The sequence below is a fragment of the Trematomus bernacchii genome, unplaced genomic scaffold (genome assembly GCF_902827165.1).
Source record: "Trematomus bernacchii unplaced genomic scaffold, fTreBer1.1, whole genome shotgun sequence".
Classification (NCBI taxonomy): Eukaryota; Metazoa; Chordata; class Actinopteri; order Perciformes; family Nototheniidae; genus Trematomus; species Trematomus bernacchii.
The window spans coordinates 15,942,810-15,968,838 of record NW_022987648.1 but is presented as its reverse complement, the minus strand read 5'-3'; the positions used below and the strand labels follow the sequence as shown (position 1 = coordinate 15,968,838).

The 26,029-nt window shown below is 39.7% G+C and overlaps 1 protein-coding gene across 1 annotated transcript in view; it reads right to left on the bottom strand.

The window, feature by feature from the left end:
* Window positions 1-26,029, bottom strand: part of map2 (microtubule-associated protein 2) — a 75,123-nt gene that overhangs the window by 27,294 nt on the left and 21,800 nt on the right. The window contains exons 3-6 of the mRNA XM_034134231.1: window positions 14,862-14,992; window positions 6,918-7,179; window positions 934-1,023; window positions 566-640 (exon numbers count right to left, since the gene is read on the bottom strand). Coding sequence (XP_033990122.1) covers window positions 566-640; window positions 934-1,023; window positions 6,918-7,122 — 370 coding nt within the window. The 5' untranslated portion in view covers window positions 7,123-7,179; window positions 14,862-14,992. The remainder of the gene's footprint in view (window positions 1-565; window positions 641-933; window positions 1,024-6,917; window positions 7,180-14,861; window positions 14,993-26,029) is intronic.

Genomic DNA, 26,029 nt, shown 5'->3' with positions numbered 1-26,029 from the left:
AGACATGCAGAACCAAATACACAACTCAACCAAAAAGACAAACAACAAGAAGTTGAAGGGTTACCTAAATTGGCTGTCATTTAAGTGTGTGGTAAGACCAGGTGGAGATGTTAGAAAGGAACATGGAAGAAGAAGCTGATAAAGAAGAGTGCACTTGTTGTCACAAGGCGGTCATGCGTGTGAGCGCTTCTTTCTTTCAGAGATAAATGATGATGACGATGAAGATACAAATTGTATCGGTTCCAGCTGTGCGATGAGGAGGAAGCAGGATTTAGGAGGAAATGCATGTCTGAAAAATGGAGATAATGTTCCTGCTTTAAGCAACTCTGGTATGTAAAGACTTCTTTAGGCGACCAATGTGTGGTTTGTCTCCTATAGGGCATGTCCTGAGGGGGGGGGGGGGGGGGGGGGGGGGTAAAGAGAAGCCCCAGAGCCAACCAACATCAATACCCAAATGTGTTGGCCAACAAAACATCCCAAGGCTTCAGTCGGGGAAAAGAAGGGAATCACAATCTTCTCTTTTTGAGACATACTCTCATGAACACGCGTTGTATTCTTGGCCTACCTTGTTCCAGAGGACCAAAGTGCTCGGCAGCAGGTGAGGGGGGAGGTGAGGGGGGCAAATTTGTGGTGTCTTCAACTTCAAAGGTAGGTGTGAGATAGAGGAAGGAATAATTATTATTTTTGAAAATCTTCTTTAATAATTAAGTATATTTATTTCTTATCTATTCTCATTTTCTCCCAAAACAAATGATGATAATCTCTCCCCATTCTCATCCGTAGTGACTGTATGCTTACCAGGACTGATATTAACTTTGTTATTTAGCTGTTGTCCCATGATAATGTTAACTATGATCCTGACTGAACATTAAGAATATAAAATGTACATAGCAAATAAGTGTGTGCGTGTGTGCGTGTGTGCGTGCGTCTTACCTGATGGCAGCCTTTGAGTCTCCTGCTCTCCCTTCAGTACCGCCACTGCCTCCGCCGTCACTTCCTGCACAATCCGCGCTGACACTTGCTCTGAACACAGAAAAACAGACACAAGGTTAATCAACTTCAAGATTATTGCAAGAACAAAAACATTTCAAAGAAGCAGTTAGCAGAAGGAATTTGTTTGGTATAAATCCCAAAACTCCAGAACATCAGGGAGATTATATCATCTGTCAATTTGATTCAAAACAAGCATTAAAAACGTGTAATAAAAGCAGTGTGAGTGAGAATAGATGTTTACTTTGCTGTAGAGATGATTAGGCAGTGAGTGTTGCTATGGAAACCCAGCAACCGAGTGCAGACTAAAGATGACACCTACTGTATGGATGTTTTAGCTTCTGCCTGTTTTAGTATTGCACGCAGGGTGAACTGTAGAGTTCTAATCAAACAAACTTTCATTTGCATATAAACAGTGGCTTTGTGGGATTGGGTGGCAGTGCAATGCTTTTACTGCTGCTGCTGTTTCTTTCTATCCAACAATCGCCCACACATCGACACAAACAAGCTGGCAGGCATCCACACATGCATCTACACACACATGCACACACTTCTTCCGGGAACACTTAACACTGCCCACTCACCTACTCAAAGCTGCTATTTCCCATTTTCAAGAGCACACTCTGATATACGTGTACCACCTATTCAATGATTCCAAGCCTCTACCGGAAAATACAGCTTAAAGATCAACATCAAACACAACCAGTGGTTGTGGAATCAAGAATAAAAAACTGCTCTTGTGGCTTTGCCCTGGTTTAAAATAATGCTCCAAAAAGATATGAATATTTTTGTTTCCTGAGTGAGAAAACGCTCGACAAATTCCTAAACCTTGGGAATGACTTGCTTTAGAAAAACGAATGCATGGCACATAAATCTCAATATGAAATAAAAGTGTTTTCAGGAAAAATTGTTTAGTTGTAAGTAAAAAAACATACAGAAACTATTCTTAAACTAACATATAAGTGTGCAAAGCTAGAGTATCCAGTTGAAATTACATGACATACCTGACCAGTTTTTGGAGTATAATCTTCGCAAATAAATCTATTGTAATATAATATTTAGCATATATTAAAGTTTAAAACTGAATGAAGTAATCTAATGTGTAATGGTTCCAACTGGACTACTCCCTTTGTTGTTCTACAGTTCATTTCTGCATAGGCTTTGTGAGGGTTAAACATTAAATGCAATCTAGTTTCCAGATACACAGTAAAACGGACACATTTAAAAGAAACATCACAGGCACTGGGTCCAATAAGGCAGTCTGGCTATAAAAAAATATACTGCTCATTCACAAAGCAACGGCACTGTAAAAAGAAATGACCTTGTAACATTAACAAAGCTAGCCTGCGGTGATGAAAACTTGTCTGGTCTGGTTGTCTCAGCATCTCTCTGACAGAGTGATGTCAAATGTCAGAACAGCCGCCTTTCATTGGCTTTGACAGAAGGTACATCCCACATGCACAAATAGCCGCGTTGTTAAACAGAATCCTCTGCATATCTGCATTCATCATCTCCAGTACCAGCTTACATCCACACAGACACACAGTCGTAATTAAGTAAACGCTTGTATTACCTGTATGACAGACAGAAGCTGAAAGCGCTCCCTCTCTGAGCGGAGACACCGACTGGAAGCCCTGAGTCAACGATACACACCGCCAGACTGACTCGCACACACACACACTCACACACACAGCAGGACTGAGAGGGTACGGAGAGAGCAGGAGTGCCTGCCTTAAACCAGCCTGCACCCGAAATGTGTAAAGCAAGTGGTTGCCATAGCAACACACTGGTGGGCCACTGATTTGGGTCCCAATGTAATTCAGATGCCAGCAACACATCCAGTTGTTTCAGTCTCTCAGTCTGCAGCCTCCAGTATAAATGGAAACGATGGCAGTGACGTAGCCGAACAATTAATCTAACAAAGCCCAGATGTTTGCCTACTGAAATAAAACCAACATTTCGTAAACCGTTTGCATTTTTTTCTAATTAAATCATATTAAACCACAAAAGGATTTCCTAATATCGTCATTGTGTTTTATACATATATGTTACTACATATATTTTTCGGTCTTTTCTGCAACATCTTTTCCATCTTTCTCCGTCTTGAAAAAAAGAATCCCTTCTTTGTTACTGTTCCCAATGTTTCTATATTTGTTTTTGGTGAAGTATTTCATTATTCAAGTAAAGGGTCTTAGAATAGAAGGTGCCGTATATAACAAATTGTAAACCCCTCCGAGGAAAGTTGTGATTCAGAAATCCTCCAACTTTGGATTTGTTCCTTTTAGTCTGTGCCTAGACACCAGAAACTCGTTTGGTCAAATCTCCTCTCTGCTGCAGCCAAACGTACTCGTTGAGGCTAATGAGATGGAGGGACCTTAACAACACAAAATATTGTCCAGTCATCTCAACAGTATGCCCAGATAATTGCCACAGCTCAGTGACATCAGTCAATGCGATATCGCTAACATAACAGAAGGGCTTCCTCGATTCATGCAAGCCAACTACTCTCCAGAATAAGATGAACGACCCTTTGCATTCTTTCTCCTTCTATTAACTCGATCTGTTTCTCTCCGTCTCCCTCTCTTCATCTTTTTCTCTTGACCACTTTCAGCATGGCTCGCTGGCTTTTTCAACTTTAGCCTAAAAGGAAAGTCAAGAGTGCAATTTCGTGCTTCAATAGTTCCTGTTGTGTCTGAAGAGCTTTTCACAGGAAGGCTTACCGAGTGCCACCATCAGCCCTTCTGTCACCCATCCTGCCCCACTTACTGCCGCCCTGCCCTGCTCTGGAGCTACGCTAATGTGTGCTGACACCATGCTCTGCAGACAAGTTCTGTCACTCAGATGCTGAAACAAAATGTCATTTTTGTATGCAGATGATTATAAAACATCTATTGATTATTGCAGATAACTGTCTGTAAAAGGTGCAGGAGAGGGGAATATTGTTTTTATGTGTAGGGCAACTTTCATTTGAAACTCGTTCATTTTATTATACATCAGTGCATCGTTATGAGCAATTATTTGTTATTTGTTTTTTCTACGTGACTATACCACACATGAAGCAGGCTGGCAACATGTTTTCAGTCTTGAGACAAATGATGCTTTGAAAGGATTTATATCAAGTGTCAGTTGTATTTACTGATGAGCAGGGGCGCCGCTTGCCGATAGGCAAGGCAGGCAACTGCTTGGGGCCCCGGACCAGAAGGGGGCCCCCAGAGAAGGTAGATTAAGAAGGTCCACAGCAACGACAACATGAAACACCCTTTAATTTACTGCAACGACATGTCGGGAAACCCCCTGAAGGCGGCCCCATGCATAGCGCGCCGTAAAATGCTGCTTCTTATCTTACATTTTGTTGCCTTGCTCCGGGAGGGGGGCTAGCGGCTGTGCGTGGTGATGAAAAGCTGGTTCGAGGGGCCCCCAGTGAATGTTTGCCTAGGGCCCCCACAGACTCTAGAATCACCACTGCTGATGAGGACAATGAGACAGGAGTGAAAGCACAGATCTAAATTGCTGGGATAAAACTTATAGTAGATCATTAGCTTTCCTCTCTCAGAGAAATAAAAAATAATGTTTACTTGCTCATCAGTTTCAAGTCATTCCTTTGAAGTTTGAAGAAGGCTGTTTACAGCTCTCATATCTTTGATATGTGCTAATAAAGACCCAGAGCAACACATGAGACCATGGCTGTTGCTTATTATGTCGGCCATGCATCTAAGCAATGTTCTGGGCTCTGGACTCTAAATGTGCCTGATAACATAAACTAGAGATGTACATTTAAAAGAGACTTCTTTTTTAACTGACCAGTCGGTTCGACTGGCATGCTTCACGAAAAAAGTACAAGTTATATAAAAACGAACATTAACATTTCATTTTTTTAGATAAGTAATCTCTGAACAGAAGCTTTTGGCGCATTTCCACTGCAGGGCCTCGCACGGCTTAGTACGGTATAGTTAGGCCTTGGTAGGCCAGGCTCACTTTATGCTGCGTTTCCATTACAGTTTAGGAACTGGGGTAGTAACTATAGTAACGCAGTGTAGGCGGAGCCGTGACGTCATCTTCAATGAGAACCACAAAACCAACATCAGCCGTTAGCTGTTAGCCCTCAGATCTCACAGCTCCTCATATCTGTTCAGAAACTAGACACAAGTTAAACAAGTACAAACCACAGACTGTCTGTGTCATGGCGAGTACAGTCGCTGGTTTATTTATGTCTGTATAGGCCGTTGTTGTGAGTGTGGACGGTCGGAGCATATACTGCGTTAGCTTAGCCAATCTCCATTCAGAAAACACGTATTTTAAAAGGTTTTTCGCCTGCCGTCTGTCTGCAGACTTGTCAAAGCATTAATTCATGGTTTGTACTAACCGGTATCAGTATGTTGTTACTTCGGCATCATTTTGAAACGTGTATTACAATTAAATCACGGTAAAATATGTTCATTTTGTTGTAGTTGCCAGCGATTCTCTCACTAGTTTAGCATACTCAGCCTGGTTGTTGGCCCGGAAAGAACCTCTGGCTCTCAAAAGCCAGAAAAACTGTGAAAAAGTACCCTGCTAGCTGGAACTACGCCTAGTGGAAACGCAACCAAAAACGGGCCGGGCACGGCACGGCATGCTTAAACCGCGCTGTAGTGGAAATGCGCCATTAGTGTCATCCCAATTTGAAGGTCATTATGTGATTTCAGTATAATATAAATATAATGGATGTGTGTGAGGAGAAGAGTCTGATTTATCTGAATCTTCTCCTTACACCCTTTCGGTCACATAATTTGATCAAGTATGAATGATACTAAATAATTAGCGATAGACATTGAAGGAATAAAGAGGTCAAATGTCAATGAGCAGCGAAACTTGAAAATACTGTAATCAGCCTTCAAACTGGTGTCAGGTTAAGCTTTAATAACGGGGAGATGGGAGGTTAATTTGGTTCCTGTCATCGCATGCTAAACGTTCTTGTCTGTGATAAGATACAACAAAAAAATAGCCCTGGCAAAGTAAATTATAGGGGAGCCGTTTCCATGGTAACACCATTGGTACGTTAATGTTCTCGTCTCCAGGGTGTGAGTGAGGGAGGGTCGGAAGGGTAAGGGGGTAGAGAGAAAGATTTTTTGTGTAATTATAGCACTCTTAATAACAGTATGCAATTCTAGTGAGGACTCGGAGTGCTGCAAACCCACGCACAAGAAGAGACAGGACAAACACACACACACACAAAAAGACACAACTATCATGGATTCACATACACACACGTAAAACCATATCACATGACATATTAACACTGTCAAAAGACATAGACAATGCTTACACATGAATATGCAATCTTTAACACACACACACACCATATGATTCATGGAAGGAACACATACACAAACACATTCTTACGGTATGTGTACACACTCATTCATAAACAAAAGCCCATTTTACACACATTTACAAATTAAACGCAGACATATTCCTGTTGGTTTGGACTTCTTTCCAGAATCAAACTGTGAGCCAAGCTTGCCATGATTGACACAAACTACAGTACTACTACATCACTTTAAAGCATGGTATGTTTAGTCTTGTACATCATGGACCAAATTTACATGAGAAAAGTTAAAAGTTACACGTTTTGTTTAATTTGTAATGTAATGTAAAACTTAGACTTGACATTTTGACAAATAGGTGAGGGCTCATCTGTTTTACTTTTTCTGTACGAAATGGGCTGAGGAAATTATATGACTAAGAGTAAATACCTTTTCCTCATCAAAACAAACACTAAAAAAACACCAATGCTAATTTGCAAAATGTTGTTCTACAATTCCACACAAACAAACCCCATCACGTCCTCTTATTTTAGCAATCCGATAATGCAGGCAGATTCCAGTTAACGCACTAGAACTTACTGTAACATTAAAGTGAATAATCTAAATACTATAAACAGATCTTACCTGCGGTTATAGCGGGGGCCCCACTGAGCTCCCCATTGAAGCCATTCTCTCGGGTGGAGTAGGGGCCTGTGGCCATTTGGGTCCCACCAGGCTGGCAGGTCCTGTAGGCAGAGTAGCCATTGGCTCCATGGTTGCCGGCGGCCTCCTGCCCCCCTGATGGGTCCCACTGGGGGGCACCATCCTCTGGCTTTCGACTGTCTGCCATGCTGGTGCTAGCTAGCAGCAGGGAAGAATGGGCACAGGGTGGGGTCTCTCCTTCTGGCTGAGAGACATGAAGGGATGGAGGGAGGAGGGGAGGAGGCATTATTAACTGCAATATTAGCAATGTATCATAGAGGAGAATGAACAGTGTGCAGACCAGAGGACACACTGCATCAGTCACATTCTCAAATCTCCTTTTCGTCAGTCATAATCCCTGCGGCTGCTCCATGAAGCTCCACTGTCAACAATTCTGAAAGAGCATCAGCGCTTGTGTGAGTTTGTGTGTAGGTGGTTGTGTGAAATACTGTCCTTGGGTGTTATTGGGCAGGTGACAGCCACTGGATTAAACCCTATTGATTTGTGTGTGTATGTAATGACTCATATAGCCAGTTTCCCAGGTGAAAATCACGAGTTGTGGAAAATGAACAGTGCAGACCTTGGATTTGTGTGACTCATGCAAGGTTACAGGGATCTGAGGTGGGCTTTGATCAATCTGACAAGATCCAGTTCGGCATTGGAAAAATAGCTTGAATCATGTAGCCTTCATCATTTCTGATAATCTACTGTATATATAAACACATATTTAAACAAGAAAAACACACACTTGAAACACTTCAAAAGGAAAAAGGGCATTATGATCTTAACAATATGTATTTCTAGTCCTCACCATAACCTGATGTTTACATGAAATCCCCCCTGAAAGCCGATGATTGGCCAGAACAGCATGGGGAAAAGATCAAGCAGAGGCAAAGGGGGGGGGGGAATGGATTGATCGACCCACATAATAACCTGAGGCAGGAACGGTCAGTAAGATTCAATGATCTCTTGGGCCATATTTAGCAGTAGGTGGGGGGAACCAGATGAATGGGTTTGATGTGGGGTTAGATCGATACACAAGGTTTTGTACTTGAAGTCCTTAACTCGCACTCTGCTACTCTTCTGTGGGTAATTAATACGCCTGGCCATTTTGATTGATATTCCACTTTCTTCCTATACATTGACATGTATATTAGGACATAATGCTTGTTCGAGGTAGTATTGGTCTTCAAACATCAAGTGAATACAGTCTTGATGTCAAAGGACGTAAATGGAGATTAACAAAGGTCTGAGAGAGAAAAAGAGAACTGTGAGCCTGCATGCAGACCATAACAAAGAAGGTGGGTTGTAGCGAGGGTACTTCAAACATTTGCTGCTGTGTAGTTATGCATAAGGGGATGTGAGAAGGAGCGGTTTGTAATTGAGCTCTGCGGTCCTCAGAGACTCAGAGACTGAAGGGTAGTCTGCTGGAAAAAACAAGAGTCAATAACTGTGGCCTGGAACTGAGGAGCTGCTACAGTGAGCACCAGCTACAGCATTCACAATGCCCTCAATACTACTGCTCCCTGTCTGCACAGTGAGAGAAAAGACTAGAATAAAGACCAAACAAGGAGAGGAGGAGGAAATACATATGGCAAATAATTGGTCCAACTGACATTTTGACCTAAAGGTGGCACTGAAAGAGTCAGGGGATCACACACATGTATACAAATCTCCTTGTGTGGAACATGAATGTATTTCTAAAAGTTTAAATTCAAATGGATGTTAAGATATTTTGATCAAAAACTAAAAAGTAAACTTTATGTTGATAGAGGAGAAGTCAGAGGGATCACCATGAATATTCATCCAATAGTTTTTTCTATGATTCAGTGACCAACAGAATTACATGGCCATCCCAAATACCATGCCATCAGCATGGCTGCAAACAGACAAAGCCTCAACATTTAATATCCATAGGCTATCATTTCAAAGTGTTACAATATGCGTTAATATAATTAAAAGTTCTACAAAAAAACGATACATTTAAGCTCCATGAGAAACAACATGTTGAAGCATGTCGGGTAGTCAAGGAAGGGAAACGTTAACTGACAGATCCGTAGGGTTACATCACACAGAAAGGTTTATAACCCCTGAAATAGAATCCCATAAGAATAGAGCACAGTGGGGAAGAATAGCATTAAACAGAGAGAAATAATAAAAAAAGAACTGAGGAGAATATGTCACGGCTCTAAGCCCCCTGCAGCCTAAATGGATCAAAGTCAGGAGTCAATGGAGCTTTGCATGAGTCAGCGCTGAGGGGAACATCAGTGAGAAAAAAGCTTCTAGAGACTCCGCAGCTCACAGCACCAGCCTCCTCATAAAACGCTCCCCCCTCTCCCTCTGTCCGAAAGAGGGCAATATATTCGGCATTGACCCTTAACTGTCACTGTCCCTTTGGTTGCTTGTTACACCACCATGTCCCTGCCTGAAGAGCACTCTCAATATTAACAGGGTCATAAAACCCAGAGATGAGACTGCTGTCCTAAAGCTGTGTCTCACTGATGTCTGTCTGATGATGAAGGTCACTTTGAGCCCGGTGGCTGATATCCAGACGCGACAAGATCATTCTGACAGGTGGCCAGGCCCAAGGTGTCATCTATGGGGTGGGGGCCCGTTGAGCAGATGTGAGCAGCATTTTTAAGTGTACAATCTGTTTATGAACAATGAAAATACTACGTTTGAATGAAACAGCACCACCTGCCGGCCGGGTTAAAGCCTGATGGAAGACAATAGGGGCCAATGCTATTATGACAAGTCAGCAAACTGGGATTAGAGATTGGAGAGGCATTAGGCAACATTATCATGTGAAACTACGCCCATCACATCAAACCAACTGGAGCTGCAATGTAGTACAGTGTCTCATTACAAATGTACATGCCTTGCAATTCCCCTTATTCAAAGCTAAATACAGGTTTAGTGTACGATGCAAAAATGTCAAGGAGGCCAAATAATGAGGAGAGAACCACAGAGAAGAATAGAGTGGACAGAGAAAGGAAGAGTTATTTCAGAGAAGGCATTGAGACAAGCAGACAGCAGAAAATCGTAGATCACAGGATAGTAGGCAATCTAAGTATATTGTCCAGGTAATATACTGTCCTCAAGGCATTGTGTCCAGTTGGAGTGAGACTGTATGAGATGGCGATTTGATAGAGTCAGACGTCGAGTGTCTCAGTAGACAGCAGGTCTGTTGCATTTGGCAAAAAGCCTGTGGCCCTTTGCCAGAGGGAGGGTTGATGATGCTGATACGCTCCCTCTCTCTGTGCCCAGGAAGAATGGAGATGAATAGTGAGCAGACGCCAAACACTGCTGCTAGATATTTTGGATAGCGACTCATTAAGATATTACAGTAGAGTCGAACAGATCTACACTTCAAAGAAAATCTCAATACTACAACTATTGATTTGTTTCCATTTTGAAACCAAAGTACATTATAATGGATTGAAACTGCACTTTCTCTAAATGGATTTTTTTCAGCTACCTACATATTAACCTTTAAATTCAGTGCTTTCAACATTGGCTTATCAAAGTACTGACTGAGCAACATGTACTTATTATGAGTTCGAACAGGGATTTCTTTGTTTACTTTTGTTTTACTCTGCACTTTAATAATTCTTAACAAAAAATGTGTATGCCTTTATGCAGTTTATGTGGCAGCCTCAAACTGTTACATCTCCTGAAAAGTGTTACGAGTTACGAGTGCACAGAAGGCCCATAAACATCTCTGCTCCTTCTCACCTATTGCAAATTGGCAAATAGATTATTTCAGAAGAATGAATCAGTTGTGACGAACTGCACTTTCCAACACACTGTTGCTGTGAGAATAAATAACCCACTAAGTATGTTTTTATTTTTTAATGTAAGGCTCTATTGCAGTATTTCTGGGAAAACACCTTTTTGAATCAGAAAACTTCTGATGTTGCGGCAGGGGGCAATTTTCATCACTTTGTTCTCAGAATAGACCACTCAGGACACTTTTCCTCCCCTGACTGTCTGGCTAAATGTGGCTCTAGAGGTGGAATAAATACACACCATAGAACAACATGAAATGAACTTCATAAGGACTTCCACATTGAGACAAATCTATACGTTAACGCTGTAAACTGTCCGGTTTAACCACAGTTATATACCTTGACAGCAATTGCAAAGGGAGGGGAAAGCGCAACTCTATTACTTTTTTGAACCATATTTTCCAGTGAGGCACAATCCATAGGAAATACGTGATGCTCAATCAAAAGGAAGAATATGTATTGGCAAGGACACACTCTTTTCAGTAGTGTCACAAAAGAGCACAAACTTCACATAGTCATTCAAATCACCTCAAAATAGCAGGTGAGCTGTCGGACTCATAATAGCCTTTTTTTATGTTTCAGCCAGATTGCAACATTTAAAATTGTATTTTGAACTGGCCTTGCCCTTTAGACTCGTCACATAGCAGAAAGACCTTGGTGAAGTGCATTTGCATGTTTTTGCAAAGGTTAAAAGTTTATATTTATTATTCTGCCATTGCTTCTATATTACTAGCCCACTGTCAAAACATAAGTGCTTTGCTGAGAGAGAACTAAATAACAAAAAGGTCTAAAGCTATTAGCCCTTTAAGCCAGGTTGTGAGAAGTTGGAATTACCAATGTGTTATTGTTGTACTTTTAGTACAACAATAACACATTGGTAATTCCAACTTCTCACAACCGTTTCTTGAATATGCAGACTGAGAGAGGCTGATGTGTTTGGTAAGTTTGTGTCAAAGTCACAGCTCACTGACTGAACCCAGTGTTTTCTGGTAATTGTGTTGTAGCATTCCAGATTTGTAGTGTTTGGGAGGTTTTATAGGCGAACATGAATTATCTCAACTCAACAAATTATCAAGCAAGAGCTCACAGATATCAGTGGATTGAAGGCTAATTACAGGCTGCTCCTACACAACATCTGACAGCAAAAATAGCAATTAGCTAAATCCAATGATGCCATCATACAGCAATCAAAAGTTTTCTGAAGATTAACTTGCCTGTTCTGAAAACACTCTTCAGTCAATCAGTTTAGTTTCATTTGTTTCAAACCAATTTCTCCCCTGTCAATTAAAGAGTGTCACAATGTGTGTCCAGCTTAAAGAGATGAAGCAGGACTGATAAACTGTCTGTGAATACATCAGCCATAGACACTCTGCACAGACAAGGGAATCACAGAGCTAATTAAGAAGTCCATTTGTCATGTCCTTGGCTCTTATCGGCTTCTTCTCCTCTTCTTTTGTCTGACTTCACTGCATGCTTCCACCTATAAATCTTCCTCCCACCTGTTATTATTTCTTCCCTCTTCACCTTCCTCTGCCTCGTCCCATCACTGTTCTTCCTCCTACACACTCCTCCTCTACTCCTCCTCCTCCTCCTCCTCCACCTCTCATCAGGCTACAGCCTTCTCTTCGTTCTGCTCTCACTCCTACGATCTGAGCACTTTCACACACCACCATCTCCCTGTGTGAGTGTGTGTGTGTGTGTGTGTGTGTGTGTGTGTGTGTGTGTGTATGTGTGTGTGTGTGTGTGCGTGTGTGTGTGTGTGTGTGTGTGTGTGTGTGTGTGTGTGTGTGTGTGTGTGTGTGTGTGTGTGAGAGAGTCACACAGATGCTGCATTGCGGGGCTCTCCTCATAGGGCCGTCTCACTGCAGGAGCTAGGGAACAGAAGAGGAGCTTTGGGATGCAAGATATAGTTCCTTTAAGTGTGTGTGTGTGTGTGTGTGTGTGTGTGTGTGTGTGTGTGTGTGTGTGTGTGTGTGTGTGTGTGTGTGTGTGTGTATGTGTGTGTGTGTGTGTGTGTGTGTGTGTGTGTGTGTGTATACAGTGTGGCTTGCATGTCTGTATATGTGTATAGGCATGTAAAAGCAATGAAATGCACGCGCGTTTAAATGACGAGCATTTTTAGGAATGTGGTTATTTACTTTCTTGCCGACATTTCAATGAGAAGATTAATATACAAGTCTCATGCCTGTAAGGTAAATAGAGCTTAGTTTAGTATAAATATTGAAATTGAACAGAAAACAAAGTGCAATCAAACATTTTTTTAAATGTAATAGTGTGGCAAACAGATATTTTTGTATGGATTAAGTTGAAGAAACAACAGCGGTGGCAATCGTCTTATCAAACTCCTTTAAACAAAGGACAATATCAAATGTATACTTTTGCTGTTGGAGCCAATGTGTGTTTGTCAGTAGATCTTCACAGTAACGCATTAGTGATTGTACTATCTAATAGGGTTAGATTCATATGTTAGTGTCAATCCCATTGGTATCTATTTTTTACTCTACGTCTTTACCGGTGTCCTTTTTTAAAACCTGAAATGAAGCTCACTTCGAGCAGGCTTTAAGATGCTGTCAAAAGAAGCCCTTATTAGAGCAGCTTTAAAGGAAGACGTGTAGCTTAGGTTTACTGTACTGTAGATGCAGCTTCAAAGGCTTTTCTTCAAAGAAAGATGCACACTTGTGTTTTTTTGCCATGAAGGTAAAAGGATGTTGAGCGGCATAAAATAATGCCTCTTAGCAGCTTTAAACCAGGTATTATGTCATTAGTTCTAGATGGGCCTTTAAAAGCCTATAACCGTATAAGAACTGGTAAAAGGAGAGGGTAGAACACAAAAAGACACCGCTTTCTTCCCGCTTAAAGGATCTATATTTCCAAAAGAACAGTGGCTGACTTTCACACCAAGTGGCAGGGATCTACACCACTGTTCATTACAATTTTCTTTACTACATAGGGATAAGGATAAATTAAGAATTTGTGTATCTCATATGTTAAAATAGTGATTTAAACGAATATTTTTCTCCTGTTATCTACAAAAACGTATGTAAATCAGTCACGAAATCAAAAAGCTTCTTGCACAAGTTGCCTCAGTTGTAAGGCCTCCTATTAACTTGTTTTTTGTACATGTTCTGACCCAAATGTGCTATTTCTGTCCAGTCTTTTCAGGCTATTCTATCATGTTTCTGTGCAGTCCTGTTAATATGATTTTGCGTGAAAGTAATTGGAAGCATCAGCTACTGACCCTCACCAATACAGCACACAGACGTTGGCAGACACGTATCAAAACCCTCTTATCCAGCACCCATCACTGCCCTCCCTACCTGGAACTCTGTCTTTGTTTAAGTGCGGGAAACAAAGAGAAGCCATGAAAGCGTGACTGCCTTTCAGCAGGCCTTGGTGCTGATCGTCTCACTAAAGCAGCTCTTCTCTTCCCACTCAGTGCCCACTTCCCACTCACAGCTCCTAGCAGCCTGCACTCACATGTACATCCACCCACACAGCCATTTCATCTGCGGAGGTAACAGCCATTCTTTCTGTGTGTCTCTCTTGTTGCAAATGTTTCTTTTTCTCTTTCTGACAGGTATTCACCACATTTCAAATGTTAGGATCAATTAATGTGGTTCTAAACAGGCTTTCGATATATGGCGCATGAGGTTTTGGCTGGTTTTTGGCTTCATGTATTCATGCATATCGAGACGCCAAAGCAATCCTGGTGCATTCTTATGGTTTATGTCTTTATTATAATATTGCCAACATTGATTTTTGATGCTCCTGTGGTCAGAACCACATGTTATTCCTAGAATATCTTGTTTGTACAGTTAGGGAGTGTTTGAAAGTACATAAATATATTGTGTAGAGACACATCAGGAGGATAGACCTTTCTGAAACTGTCAGTGTAAACGCTGAAGCTCTACATTCACCTTACAAGTGATGTCAAGGAGTACTATAGTGTTCATTGAAAAAAGAAACAGTACTATCAACATCATGGATAAGCATTTCAAACAGCTTGTGTCGTTCATTTTAATTTAATCATTTGATCAGTGATTTTGCTTAAAAGACTCATACACATTTGGCAACACATATGGCATGTTGCCTTGGTTACCTGATCAGGTGGTCAGGGACTTGAAGTCAAGCTGGATGTAAAAACTCCTCTCTCCAAATCTCAAGGGGTTGACGTCAAGATGAGTACCGAGGAATACCGAAATTCAAGGAGGGACAGCCTCCTAGTGAAACCTGGAAAAGAGGAAACTGCCGATCAAGTTATTATAATTTTTTCAAAGAAACCCAACAGTTGATAAAAAAAAAGCAGCTGATCATTCAGACATTTTTGACAATTTCAGATAAGTGTAAAGGAATATGAAGTGTATTAGTTTGATATGCTTTGAGAAGCAACATAGATGAGGCAGAACAGAACATTACAACACAGTGTTACTCAACAGCACCATGAACTACAGCCTTTCAGATAAATAAACACCTCTCAAAAACAAAACTTGAACATTTTGATCTTCATGAGGGTAGGATTTAGTGCTTGGCTGTATTTATTTAAACGTGTTGAAACCAATAAACTGGCAGCTGAGTATAAAGGACACAAGAAACAATCATCTGTTGCATACGAGGTACTGTTTGTTCAGTTTATTATTATTATTACAACCATTTGTTGTTTGTGCATTGATCCCAGATGGATGCATGGTGATTTATTGTTTTTGAATCATCAAAAAAACAGGCACAAAGAAATGACCAAAAATCATAGAGCACCATCGAAAGTGTTCCTGATTTATATAACAAGATCTCCCGACCCACAACACATCAAACTACATCCTAAAACAATATATAGCTGAATTATATAAACTCTACAAAGCTAGTGTTGAATAAACTACATAGTGTCATTTATGTCAATCTTTATTTTCTCTATTTAGATACATGCTGAAGCTCTATATATGTTTTTCATCACAGTTACCAATAGTTTACTCTCAGTCTCAGGATCTGTATCTTAATAATAACGTTTTAGTTAATATACAATGTCTCTTTTTTGGCAGAGAGCATAAGGGCTGATGATGGTTTCAGCTTTTCCAAAGGATCAAAGCCGAGTGAGTCAGCACCACAAGCCTTTTCTTTACCGTATAACAAAAAAGTGGTTATACTCTTATCCACAAGGCAAAGAGGGAGATCTGGAGGAGACATTTAAAAGGATGCTTGCACCACTGGGTTGCTAATATACTTGATTAATACAGTGGAGCAGAAGCTAATATTCAGACTGAACCGCCATTTTCTTTCATTTCATCTTTAATGTTGTTTCTCTGAGATGAGGGGGGGTTTAAAAACAAGCTAGTGTAGCACATTTGTCTGCAGCAAGATGTACATAGCATCATTTAAAAAAGTCTACTAGTATCTATATCAGGTGTTATCTTGACTATTAACCTTTTATTTGAGATTTGTTGTGTTTTCAAGATATTTTTCAAGACTTGTTAAAGGTGGGGTAGGTAATTTTGAGAAACCGGCTGGAGGTACACTTTTTGTTATATTCCATGGAATGCTCTTAACATCCCGATAGCAATGAATATCTTCAGTGCTTTGACAAAAAATCCATAAAAAAATGTCATCTGTGGAAGCCGTAATACTGTAAAAAGCACGACCAATCATTTTAGCCGGCCCGGCTAAAATAACTGGATGGCCTACCTGCCTGTCAGCCTTCCATCTGTGCACAAACTTATCTCGTGCCCTCATTGGTCATGTGCGCGTTCGTGTGTGCTGGAGGAGGGGCTCTGTAAGGAAGTGGCAGATTTTTTCCGGCTGTGTATTTTCAAATTCTGGCGATCTCGAGCTGGTTTCTCCAAAATTACCTACCCCACCTTTAAGTCTTGGATAAACATTTCTGACAAATGATGAAAGAATAGCTATATGATTATACTATATTTTAAATGCAAACAAATTGGGAATATGAAGATTTTACTCAACTTTTCTCTAGTTTCAAGAGACATCTTAACTCAGTCCATTCTGTGCTACATTACAGAGAAAAGAAAGCAGAGGGCCAGTAATGAATGCAATGCCAGCCTGTGGTAAAGAGAGCCAAAGCCTCAGAGCTTAGAAACCAACAATGTTTACAGAAGCTGAGACGCATTCTCGTTCTTTGCCTCGGTTCGACAACAACTGAGGGTCACAAGTGAGTCATACGGACAGCAACCTTGGACAGGCCTGTATGCTCTCTGTGTTAATATGTAGCCTGGTACCCACACAGCTCTTTACAGCAGGAGACAACACACCTCGGGCAGAGAAACATCTCTCACCTTAGTTTGATGCTTTATGTTACTCTATGGTGCATTCACCTCTATGAAGGTAGATATGGTGCAAAATGCGAGAGCGTGTAAAACCTAATGTGAGCACTTGCAGAAAATAAATCTGAGCTTGTGTGCATACATTTACACTTGTATAAAATATCCACGTATCTGTGAACCAAATTTGATGCCACAGAAGAAAAAAAAAGTTTTGTAGCTTGTAGAAAAAAAGTGAACTTAGTGATGAAATGTTCACTTGCAGAAAAATATGTATTTTTAAAATATATTTTCCATTACAACTGCAACTTGGTTATTACAACCTCTCAAATCAGTCATTACAACTTCACGAATCTGCTCTGTGGCAGTAGAAATCGACGAATCTGCGGCCTTGACTTTTGCTACACTTCTTGCGATGAATGTGTTGCTAAAGTAATTTTCACCTCTAGATCTGTGTTCAGTAGACCTGTAACACATTAATAAACAATGAACCACGGCACTCTGCAGAAAAGTACAAGGTTGGAGAAGTAGTTATTTAATTTAATCTGGCTTCATATGATTAATAGTAACACGATCATCGACCCGACGCAGTCCCCCATTGTTGTTGTTGTGAGCGAAGCACGGAGCTAGAACGTAAGCTACGTTGGTGTGAAAGGGGCAACAGTAGTCACTTGTGTATGACTGACCCGAGAGCCTCGTCGTTCTGATAGCTCCGCCCCTTCGCTCCAACCCCCCTCCATCCCCCCACATCTACAGGTGAAAATTACTTTAGCAACACATTCATCGCAAGAAGTGTAGCAAAAGTCAAGGCCGCAGATTCGTCGATTTCTACTGCCACAGAGCAGATTCGTGAAGTTGTAATGACTGATTTGAGAGGTTGTAATAACCAAGTTGCAGTTGTAATGGAAAATATATTTTAAAAATATATATTTTTCTGCAAGTGAACATTTCATCACTAAGTTCACTTTTTTTCTACAAGCTACAAAACTTTTTTTTTCTTCTGTGGCTTCAAATTTGGTTCACAGATACATGGATATTTTATACAAGTGTAAATGTATAGACACAAGCTCAGATTTCTTTTCTGCAAGTGCTCACATTAGGTTTTGCACGCTCTCGCATTTTGCACCATATCTACCTTCATACACCTCTCTGTCTTTATTTGTTTAATCACTTTTAGGTCTCTCTAGAAAAAGAAGTTGCTTAGTGGAAAAAATACAGTACATCATTTTTATGAGACTATAAACATTTGTGGCATGAAAAAGTCATAAAATTGAATCACCCATTACAAATGTACAGAATAGCCTGAAAATTGCTAACAAATCTGCATAAAGAGTACCTGTTAAATCTCATTGTGAGACATGATGCACTACTGCACTACATGATCAACCTATGTAACTTCAATTATGTATGGTCAAGAGTTTCCAATAAAAATGCAAATGAAGTGCCCTGAAGCGAAATAACTCTGAATTATTAGAAAGAGGGAAAAAAAACGTTGCTGGGTGACTTCATTTGATACAAATGTGGAGTGTGCTGGCACAACTGCAGAAAGCAGAGAGAAACCACAAGCAGGTTTAATGAATTTCTGGAGCCGTGGCCAGTCACCGGCAGACTCACTCCCCAATTTCTCAGATTAGGTTGAATGTTATTTTTGTTTCCTTAATCATTGAAAAAAAAAATCTAGTAGACTAAGAATTATGTGAGTGTTCAGTTGAATAAAATAGATCTGAGAATATGAAAACCTACATATGTTTTAATGGCAGGCAAGTGCATCCTTTCTGGATTTTATATTACCAGATAAATAGCTGGGAAATGTGACAATTGGAGTGAGGGTCTTGGTGTACATGGAGACACCTGGTTGTGCATTGTCACTTATACACTAAATGATTTATTGTATCCACAAAACATATATACATGTATTTTTGGTAACACTTTATATTAAGGTACACTTAACATGCATATTAGCAGTATATTGGCTCTTTATTAGTCATTATAAAACACTTATTAATGCCTTTTTCTACATGACCATATTCTACAAGTAATAAGCCATTAGTTGAGAGTTTTCCCTCAATAACCCTCTAATTAGTGCTTATTTATTGTAAGTAAGGAAGTTGTTGTACATGAGTTTTGGTCTCAATATGCTCTGCTCAATATGGACCTAATAAGTACCACAAGAATAGTAATTCTACCATAATAACACTTAACAAATATGATCTATTCTTATGTAACAAGACATGAAACTATAAGTGTTGATTGTGTCTAAATAATTCAAAATTAGGTATTTATATCTAAGAATATGTTTTGGGGTATTGACAGTTCAGCTACCAATAGCAAGGTGATATTGACCTGTATGTTTCATATTTGCACATTTATATATTTGTAAAATTTGTACTGAAGGTTAGACAGGAAACCGGGTACAGGAAGTAGGAGAAAGTGAACTGAATAGCATGGCAGTAGACATCCATGAGTAGACTGCTACTAATTTCCCTTTGCAACCTGAAGAGTAAAGGGTCAAGTCCGTCAGAAAGCAATGACTGTAAGTGTAAGTGTAAGCCTTACACTTACACCAGGGCTGCCAACACTCACGCATTGAGCGTGAGAGTCACGCAATTAACCCATATCTCACAACGCCACACTTGCCTTTCCTCACGCTAAGTTTTCGTCCAAAATAAATGTATATAAATATAAAAATAAAGTGAAGGAACAGCAAACCGAGCGGTCTACGAAATGAGACGGTCTTCTGGCTTAGTTCAGTAAAGTTTGAACGATATTGGGAGATTCTGATTTCACGGATCAATAAGTCATGAACAAAACGTTATTCAGACACAAATGACGTCTCCTAAGTACCGTGGTAAGGTTGACAATGAACTACAATCACATTTTGAAAAAAAAAGCCAATACGCGCCGTCCTCCGAGCTGGACACATTATATTAAAGTCTCTATCCGCAGCCGGAGAAGAAACGAGTGCTCAGGGACCGTCTGCAAAGTGCAACTCCGAAAAAAGAGAATACAATAATATTCAATCACTATTATACAGCTTAATACTACCAAACTCACCACACACATCAATAGTCTCCTGGTGGTCATACTACAGCAAGGAGTTTGGAACAAAATGCTTTTGAATAATTTTGGGGAATATTTATAATGTAAAATCTTCAATAAATATGGCATCATCTTGAATAACTTTACTATTATACAGTATATTTCTACCAAACTCACTATTTGCATTGTTGTTGTTAGCATCTGGTTAGCTAGCTGCGCTAACGGATATTATAAGCTGTTTCTAAAACAAGGAAAGGGATAGCTCTCTCCTGTCAGACTGAGAGAGATAACTACAGCTCAGTGAGGTAAGGGACTCTGAGTGTTTAGATAGTTAACTTTAGTCTAGTTATCTCAGTGGGTCTCAAACGTTTTGGTCACCATTTATGAGAATAAATGAAAAACAGTTATGAAATACTATATGACAGTAAAACAAGAATACAGTTTAAAAGGTGAGTGATTTGTAAAATATCCATAAAGAAAAAGAAAATCTGTTTACAGTTCTGTTTCATATGGGTGTTGAGAGATGTATCCATAAATTCATTTTGCTCTCAAAATGCACCAGGTTGATGAATTTAACTTCAATATTTAAAAAAAAAAATCTTCCCGGGGGAGCATGCCCCTGGACCCCCCTAGGAGGTGAGGACCCCCCCCCCTCACTTATAAAATAGCACTTTACCTCTGCTTACACCTATATGCCATTTTATATGCTGTGAGCTGATTATCGAGCCTTCATTGTAAGAGACGCGGGTACACTGTGTATGTGCGTATTCCACTGTAGCGCCCGGTACATTAATGGGAAACCCTAGTTTGTACATGTTCAAATTTGTAACACTGTACACATGAACGTTTCTTTTTTCGGTTCACCAAAAAAAAAATCTCACTCCAAGCTGAACTCAAATGTTGGCAGCCCTGCTTACACTGTAAGGATTAGTAACATGTATTGTGTTTATGTGATGACATTTGGAGATGTTTAAACGGTTTAACCACAATGAGAAAAAAAAATTGTGCTAGCATTTGCGTTAGCATTCGCGCTAGCGTTAGCATACACGGTAGAGTTAGCATACATGCTAGCGTTAGCCATACTAGCCTGTACACATGCTTATTGCACAGCTAGCATTAGCTATATTTACCTTGTTTACACTTAGCGGTCGCATGTGTTAATCTGTGTATGTTACACTTGCATGTATGAGATCATTAAGTGCCTTGTAACTTCTTTTTGTATAGTTTCACTCCATTTGAATGTCAGTGGACTGCAAATAAGTCAATAAAGGAGCATGGCTGCTCATTCCCTGGCTCTCAAAAGAGATTGGCTGGCTATTTAATCTATGTTCACACAGAGACAGGACAACACATAGAGAGAACAATACACCTATTGTGTAAGTACATACAAGCAGGTCCCACAGTATGATCACAAATGCATACAATCTGTTAAAAATCTGTTTTTATTAAAAAGTACAGGCTGCATTATGTGTTCTCAGCCTTGGAGAAACTTGACATGTTTTGGTATGTGTCTGAACCTCTCTTAAGTGGTTACATTTGAATAAAACAGATATTTCAACGTGTGCCTACTTTGTACTGTTGAGGTTAATTTCAGTAGTTGTGTGCTATAATGTATTTACAAAGTGTGAAGAGGAGGCAACTTTAGAATAGGGAACCTGTTCAGGTCAATTAGAGTCAAACTACTAGCGTATTGGTTATGAACAAGACTTCACTTTATAATAGGGAACATATTCTTAGATAGAAATACCTAATTAGAGTCAAACTACTAGCGTATTGGTTATGAACAAGACTTCACTTTAAAATAGGGAACATATTCTTAGATAGAAATACCATATTTTGAGTTATTTAGACACCATTAACACTTATAGTTTCATGTCTTGTTACCTAAGAATAGATCATATTTGTTAAGTGTTATTATGGGATAATTACTATTCTTGTGGTACTACTGCCTTATTAGGCCCATATTGAGCAGCACATATTAAGACCAAAACTCATGTACAACAACTTCCTTACTTGCAATAAATAAGCACTAATTAGAGGGTTATTGAGGAAAAACTCTCAACTAATGGCTTATTACTTGTAGAATATGGTCATGTAGAATAAGGCATTAATAAGTGTTTTATAATGACTATTAAAGAGGCAATATACTGCTAATATGCATGTTAATTAACAAATAGTTGATGGTTAATTTGTGTACCTTAATATAAAGTGTTATTTTAATTTTTTTTAAAGAAAATATTAATATATATAGAGATGTTATACTATCAATGGATGTACGGCCATGGTAGATCAGTATTGTAGATCTCCACCATTAGTTAGGTACGGTACAATTTCATAATTCAACAGGAACATTACACTCTCTAGAAGTATTTCCTACCTATGCTCTCCTCCTACAGTGTGAAGGTCCTTTCTGCTCGTTTAGTATGCAACCCTGCACCTCTAACACACATCGCACTAACACACAAACTGATCAAGCGCACAAACACACACGCAATGAAAGTGCTTTGTTCTGTCTCCTGGGACTGCACATCCAGAAGCCACCTGCCGGCCCATATTTAATGCAGTCTACAGGGTGCAGTGTGTGTGTGTGTGTGTGTGTGTGTGTGTGTGTGTGTGTGTGTGTGTGTGTGTGTGTGTGTGTGTGTGTGTGTGTGTGTGTGTGGTTTCAGATTACAGAGCTCTTTACTGCTTAGAACCCTGTTTATGTATTGTCTGGACCAGTGTGAGTTAAAATATATTTGCTGATTCCTCAAGGTTTTTTTAACATAAAAGTTTGGAGCTTAAAATTATTCAGTAAATACTGTAAAATGGGTTCCTAGTGGGTTTACATTTTTAATAACCCTGTGCTAAGGCACCTCTGCCTATATGTTGCTGCATTAGAAACTCTCACAGAGACTTTCCTTTCAAGTAAAAAAGCATCGTTTTTTTCAGCCAGTTCTCCAAAGACAACTTACGTTTTTGCATTTGACATTGAAATTCAACTTAATCTGTTGTTTTTTATTTGGAGGCTTATAAAAATGAGCAACCTTCCCCTATAATGCGTAGGTATAGACGAAAGGTAAAAACCTTTTTTAGGAAGATGTAACCAGCAAGAGATACAAACCCTCAATCATCCTCTCATGCAGTGAGATCCAGGAACCTCAAAATGCTCTGGAATATGAAAAGGAACTTATGACAGAAAGCGAAAAAATAAAACTCTTATGTCACCTCTGAGCGACGAGATGAGAGTTCCCCGCAAGGAATTACTGCATGCGTGGAACTTGTAGTTCAAAAGACAGTAAACCACCAATTTATTTCAAGCTGTTCCTCACCATGTCGATGTGACTGCCTGCAAAAGGTGATACCAAACGTAAAGGATAGCTAAAATGTAATATCTGTGCTATTAATTAGGAGTGTTCCCAGAGTTTGAGCTGAGCAAAGTGATCATTCTTCTCTATTAGCCGATCATTTATCAGCCCGCTCCTCATTAACCTGTTCTCCCTCAGAATTACAGGTTGTCGCAATCTATTGAAAATATATGAATGTGATTGTCGGCCAATGCACATACTGTACGCAATTTTAATCACTAAAGAAAGATGGCGCACAAAGCATCCCAAAAAACATTGGGATTTTAAACACACATTGTCACAAGACGCACAATCAAGACAGTTTTCTTTAGGTTGACTGTGCAAGATGCAAATGTTTGGAAAGAAGAGATTATTCTTTGAACTATGGTTCAACGATATTTGGTTTGTTGGGATTTTAGAATAGCAATTTCAAAGCCATTTGCTACCTCATTCACAACAGTTGGCATTTTTGGCTTTAGTGTGTTGAGGGAGTACAATCCTTGAGCACAGTTGATGATTTCTGGCTTAAATCCTGTGCAATTAATGAAAAGAATGAAACTGTGTTATCCAATTTAAGCAGGACATGGGTTGATTGTAAGTACTTTCAGTATTAACTGCTGTGAGTTTTTATGAAAAGGCAAATTCCACTCAGGCTTATTACAGTAATGTTCAACTTAACCTCGATGTCCTACGCTGAAAGTTTATTGGAGCTCGACCGCAGAGAATAGAAAAAGATCAATAAATTACAGAACATATATTCAGAGTATAATGTCACCATTTAACTTGTCCTGGACTTGCAAAATAGTAGAAACTGTGGATCCCACAAAATAAGTTGACCTGCACACAGGTGTAGATTATACATGTCACATTTCACGACACATTGGCACAGGATGACAGTTGGTAGAGTCTGCAAATACCTACAGTAATACAAAGAGCACCTAGCGTAAGTGTCAAATGGTCCTGTGTCAAACAGATGTGACTGTAGTTTTTTTTAAGATAAGCAATGAATTATGTCATACATAGAAGTGCCGACATATCTAACAATATTAGCGTTGGACTTTTGAACAGATTTTGATCATTTGATAACAATGACATCAGCACTGATTGACATTTTCTGCCACAGTTCTGGTAAGTCTGTTGACATGTTCATGTTTTGTGTTTGAAATATCTTTGCTTTTATTAAATGTTTCTATCGGCTTATCTGAAGGTTAACTGCAGTATCAGAGGATTTTAAAAACCTTTGTATCTCTCTGAATGTTACTCAGTCCTGAATTGTTGACAGTCCTACTCGCCCTAACGTTAAGTCCCCTAATAAATCATCCCTAATTGATCTCATTCTAACTAATGTTCCCTATAAATACCCATCTGTGGGAGTATTTGCAAATGATGTGAGTGACCACTGTGTTGTAGCCACAATTAGGGACACTAAGGTCCAAAAGGTTAAACCCCGTATTATTATTAAGAGACACATAAAACATTTTGTGGAGCAGGGTTTTGTTCATGATCTGTTTGGGTTTGATTGGGGAAAAATCGATCTGTGTGCTGATGTTGAAACTGCATGGTCTTATTTTTATCTTGGTTTTATGGAAATTATAGATAAACATGCACCCCTACGTACTTTTAGAGTAAAGGGACGAGACAATCCTTGGTTTTCTGCTGAACTGTCCAGTCTCCTACATGAGAGAAACAAGGCCTGGGCAAAGGCTAGGAAATCAGGCTCAGAGGTAGAATGGCTGCGTTTTAGGCAGCTAAGAAATAGCTTCACTTCACATGTCAAAAGTGCTAAGTCGAAGTACTATTTGTCAGTTACTACAGAAAACCTAAATAATCCTAGGAAATTTTGGAAAGCCATAAAATCGCTATCCACCGGTGAGATCCGAAATGAGCTACCTCCGTGCATTACCACAGCATCTGGCTCTATATCGGACAGGGCTACTATGTTAAATTGTTTTAATGAGCATTTTGTGTCCTGCGGTTCTATGTTTGATTCTGTGACTAATTCTGCTACTGTGAACACCACAGTCTGTGACTCTGAACAATGTGGTCTGGAAAACACTTTCAGTTTTACTCCTTTTACTGTAAATGTTGTTCATGAAGCTTTATCTAAGTTAGATCCTAAGAAACCGGCTGGCCCGGACAACGTAGAACCTTTCTTTTTAAAGATAGCTGCAGATTTTATTGCTCCACCCTCTCACTACTCTTTTTAACCTCTCCCTCAGCACAAACACAATTCCTAAAGTATGGAAGTCAGCTTATGTCCTGCCACTACTAAAAGGAGGGGAGGCAACTGTTTTAAATAACTATAGGCCAATCTCGAAATTGTCAGTTCTGGCTAAGGTTCTTGAACGCCTAGTGAGTGAACAGGTAAAGGAGTTTTTATGTAACAATGACATTCTGTCTAAACATCAGTCAGGCTTCAGAAAGCAACATAGCACCATCACTGCCACAATGAAAGTGGTGAATGACATTACAAGTATTTTGGATAAAAAGCAGAGTTGTGCAGCTCTATTTATTGACCTTTCCAAAGCGTTTGACACAGTCGATCATCACATCTTAAAGCAGAGGCTACTCAGTATTGGCTTATCCAGCCATGCAGTGGAGTGGTTTGTGAACTACCTCTCTGAAAGGTCCCAATG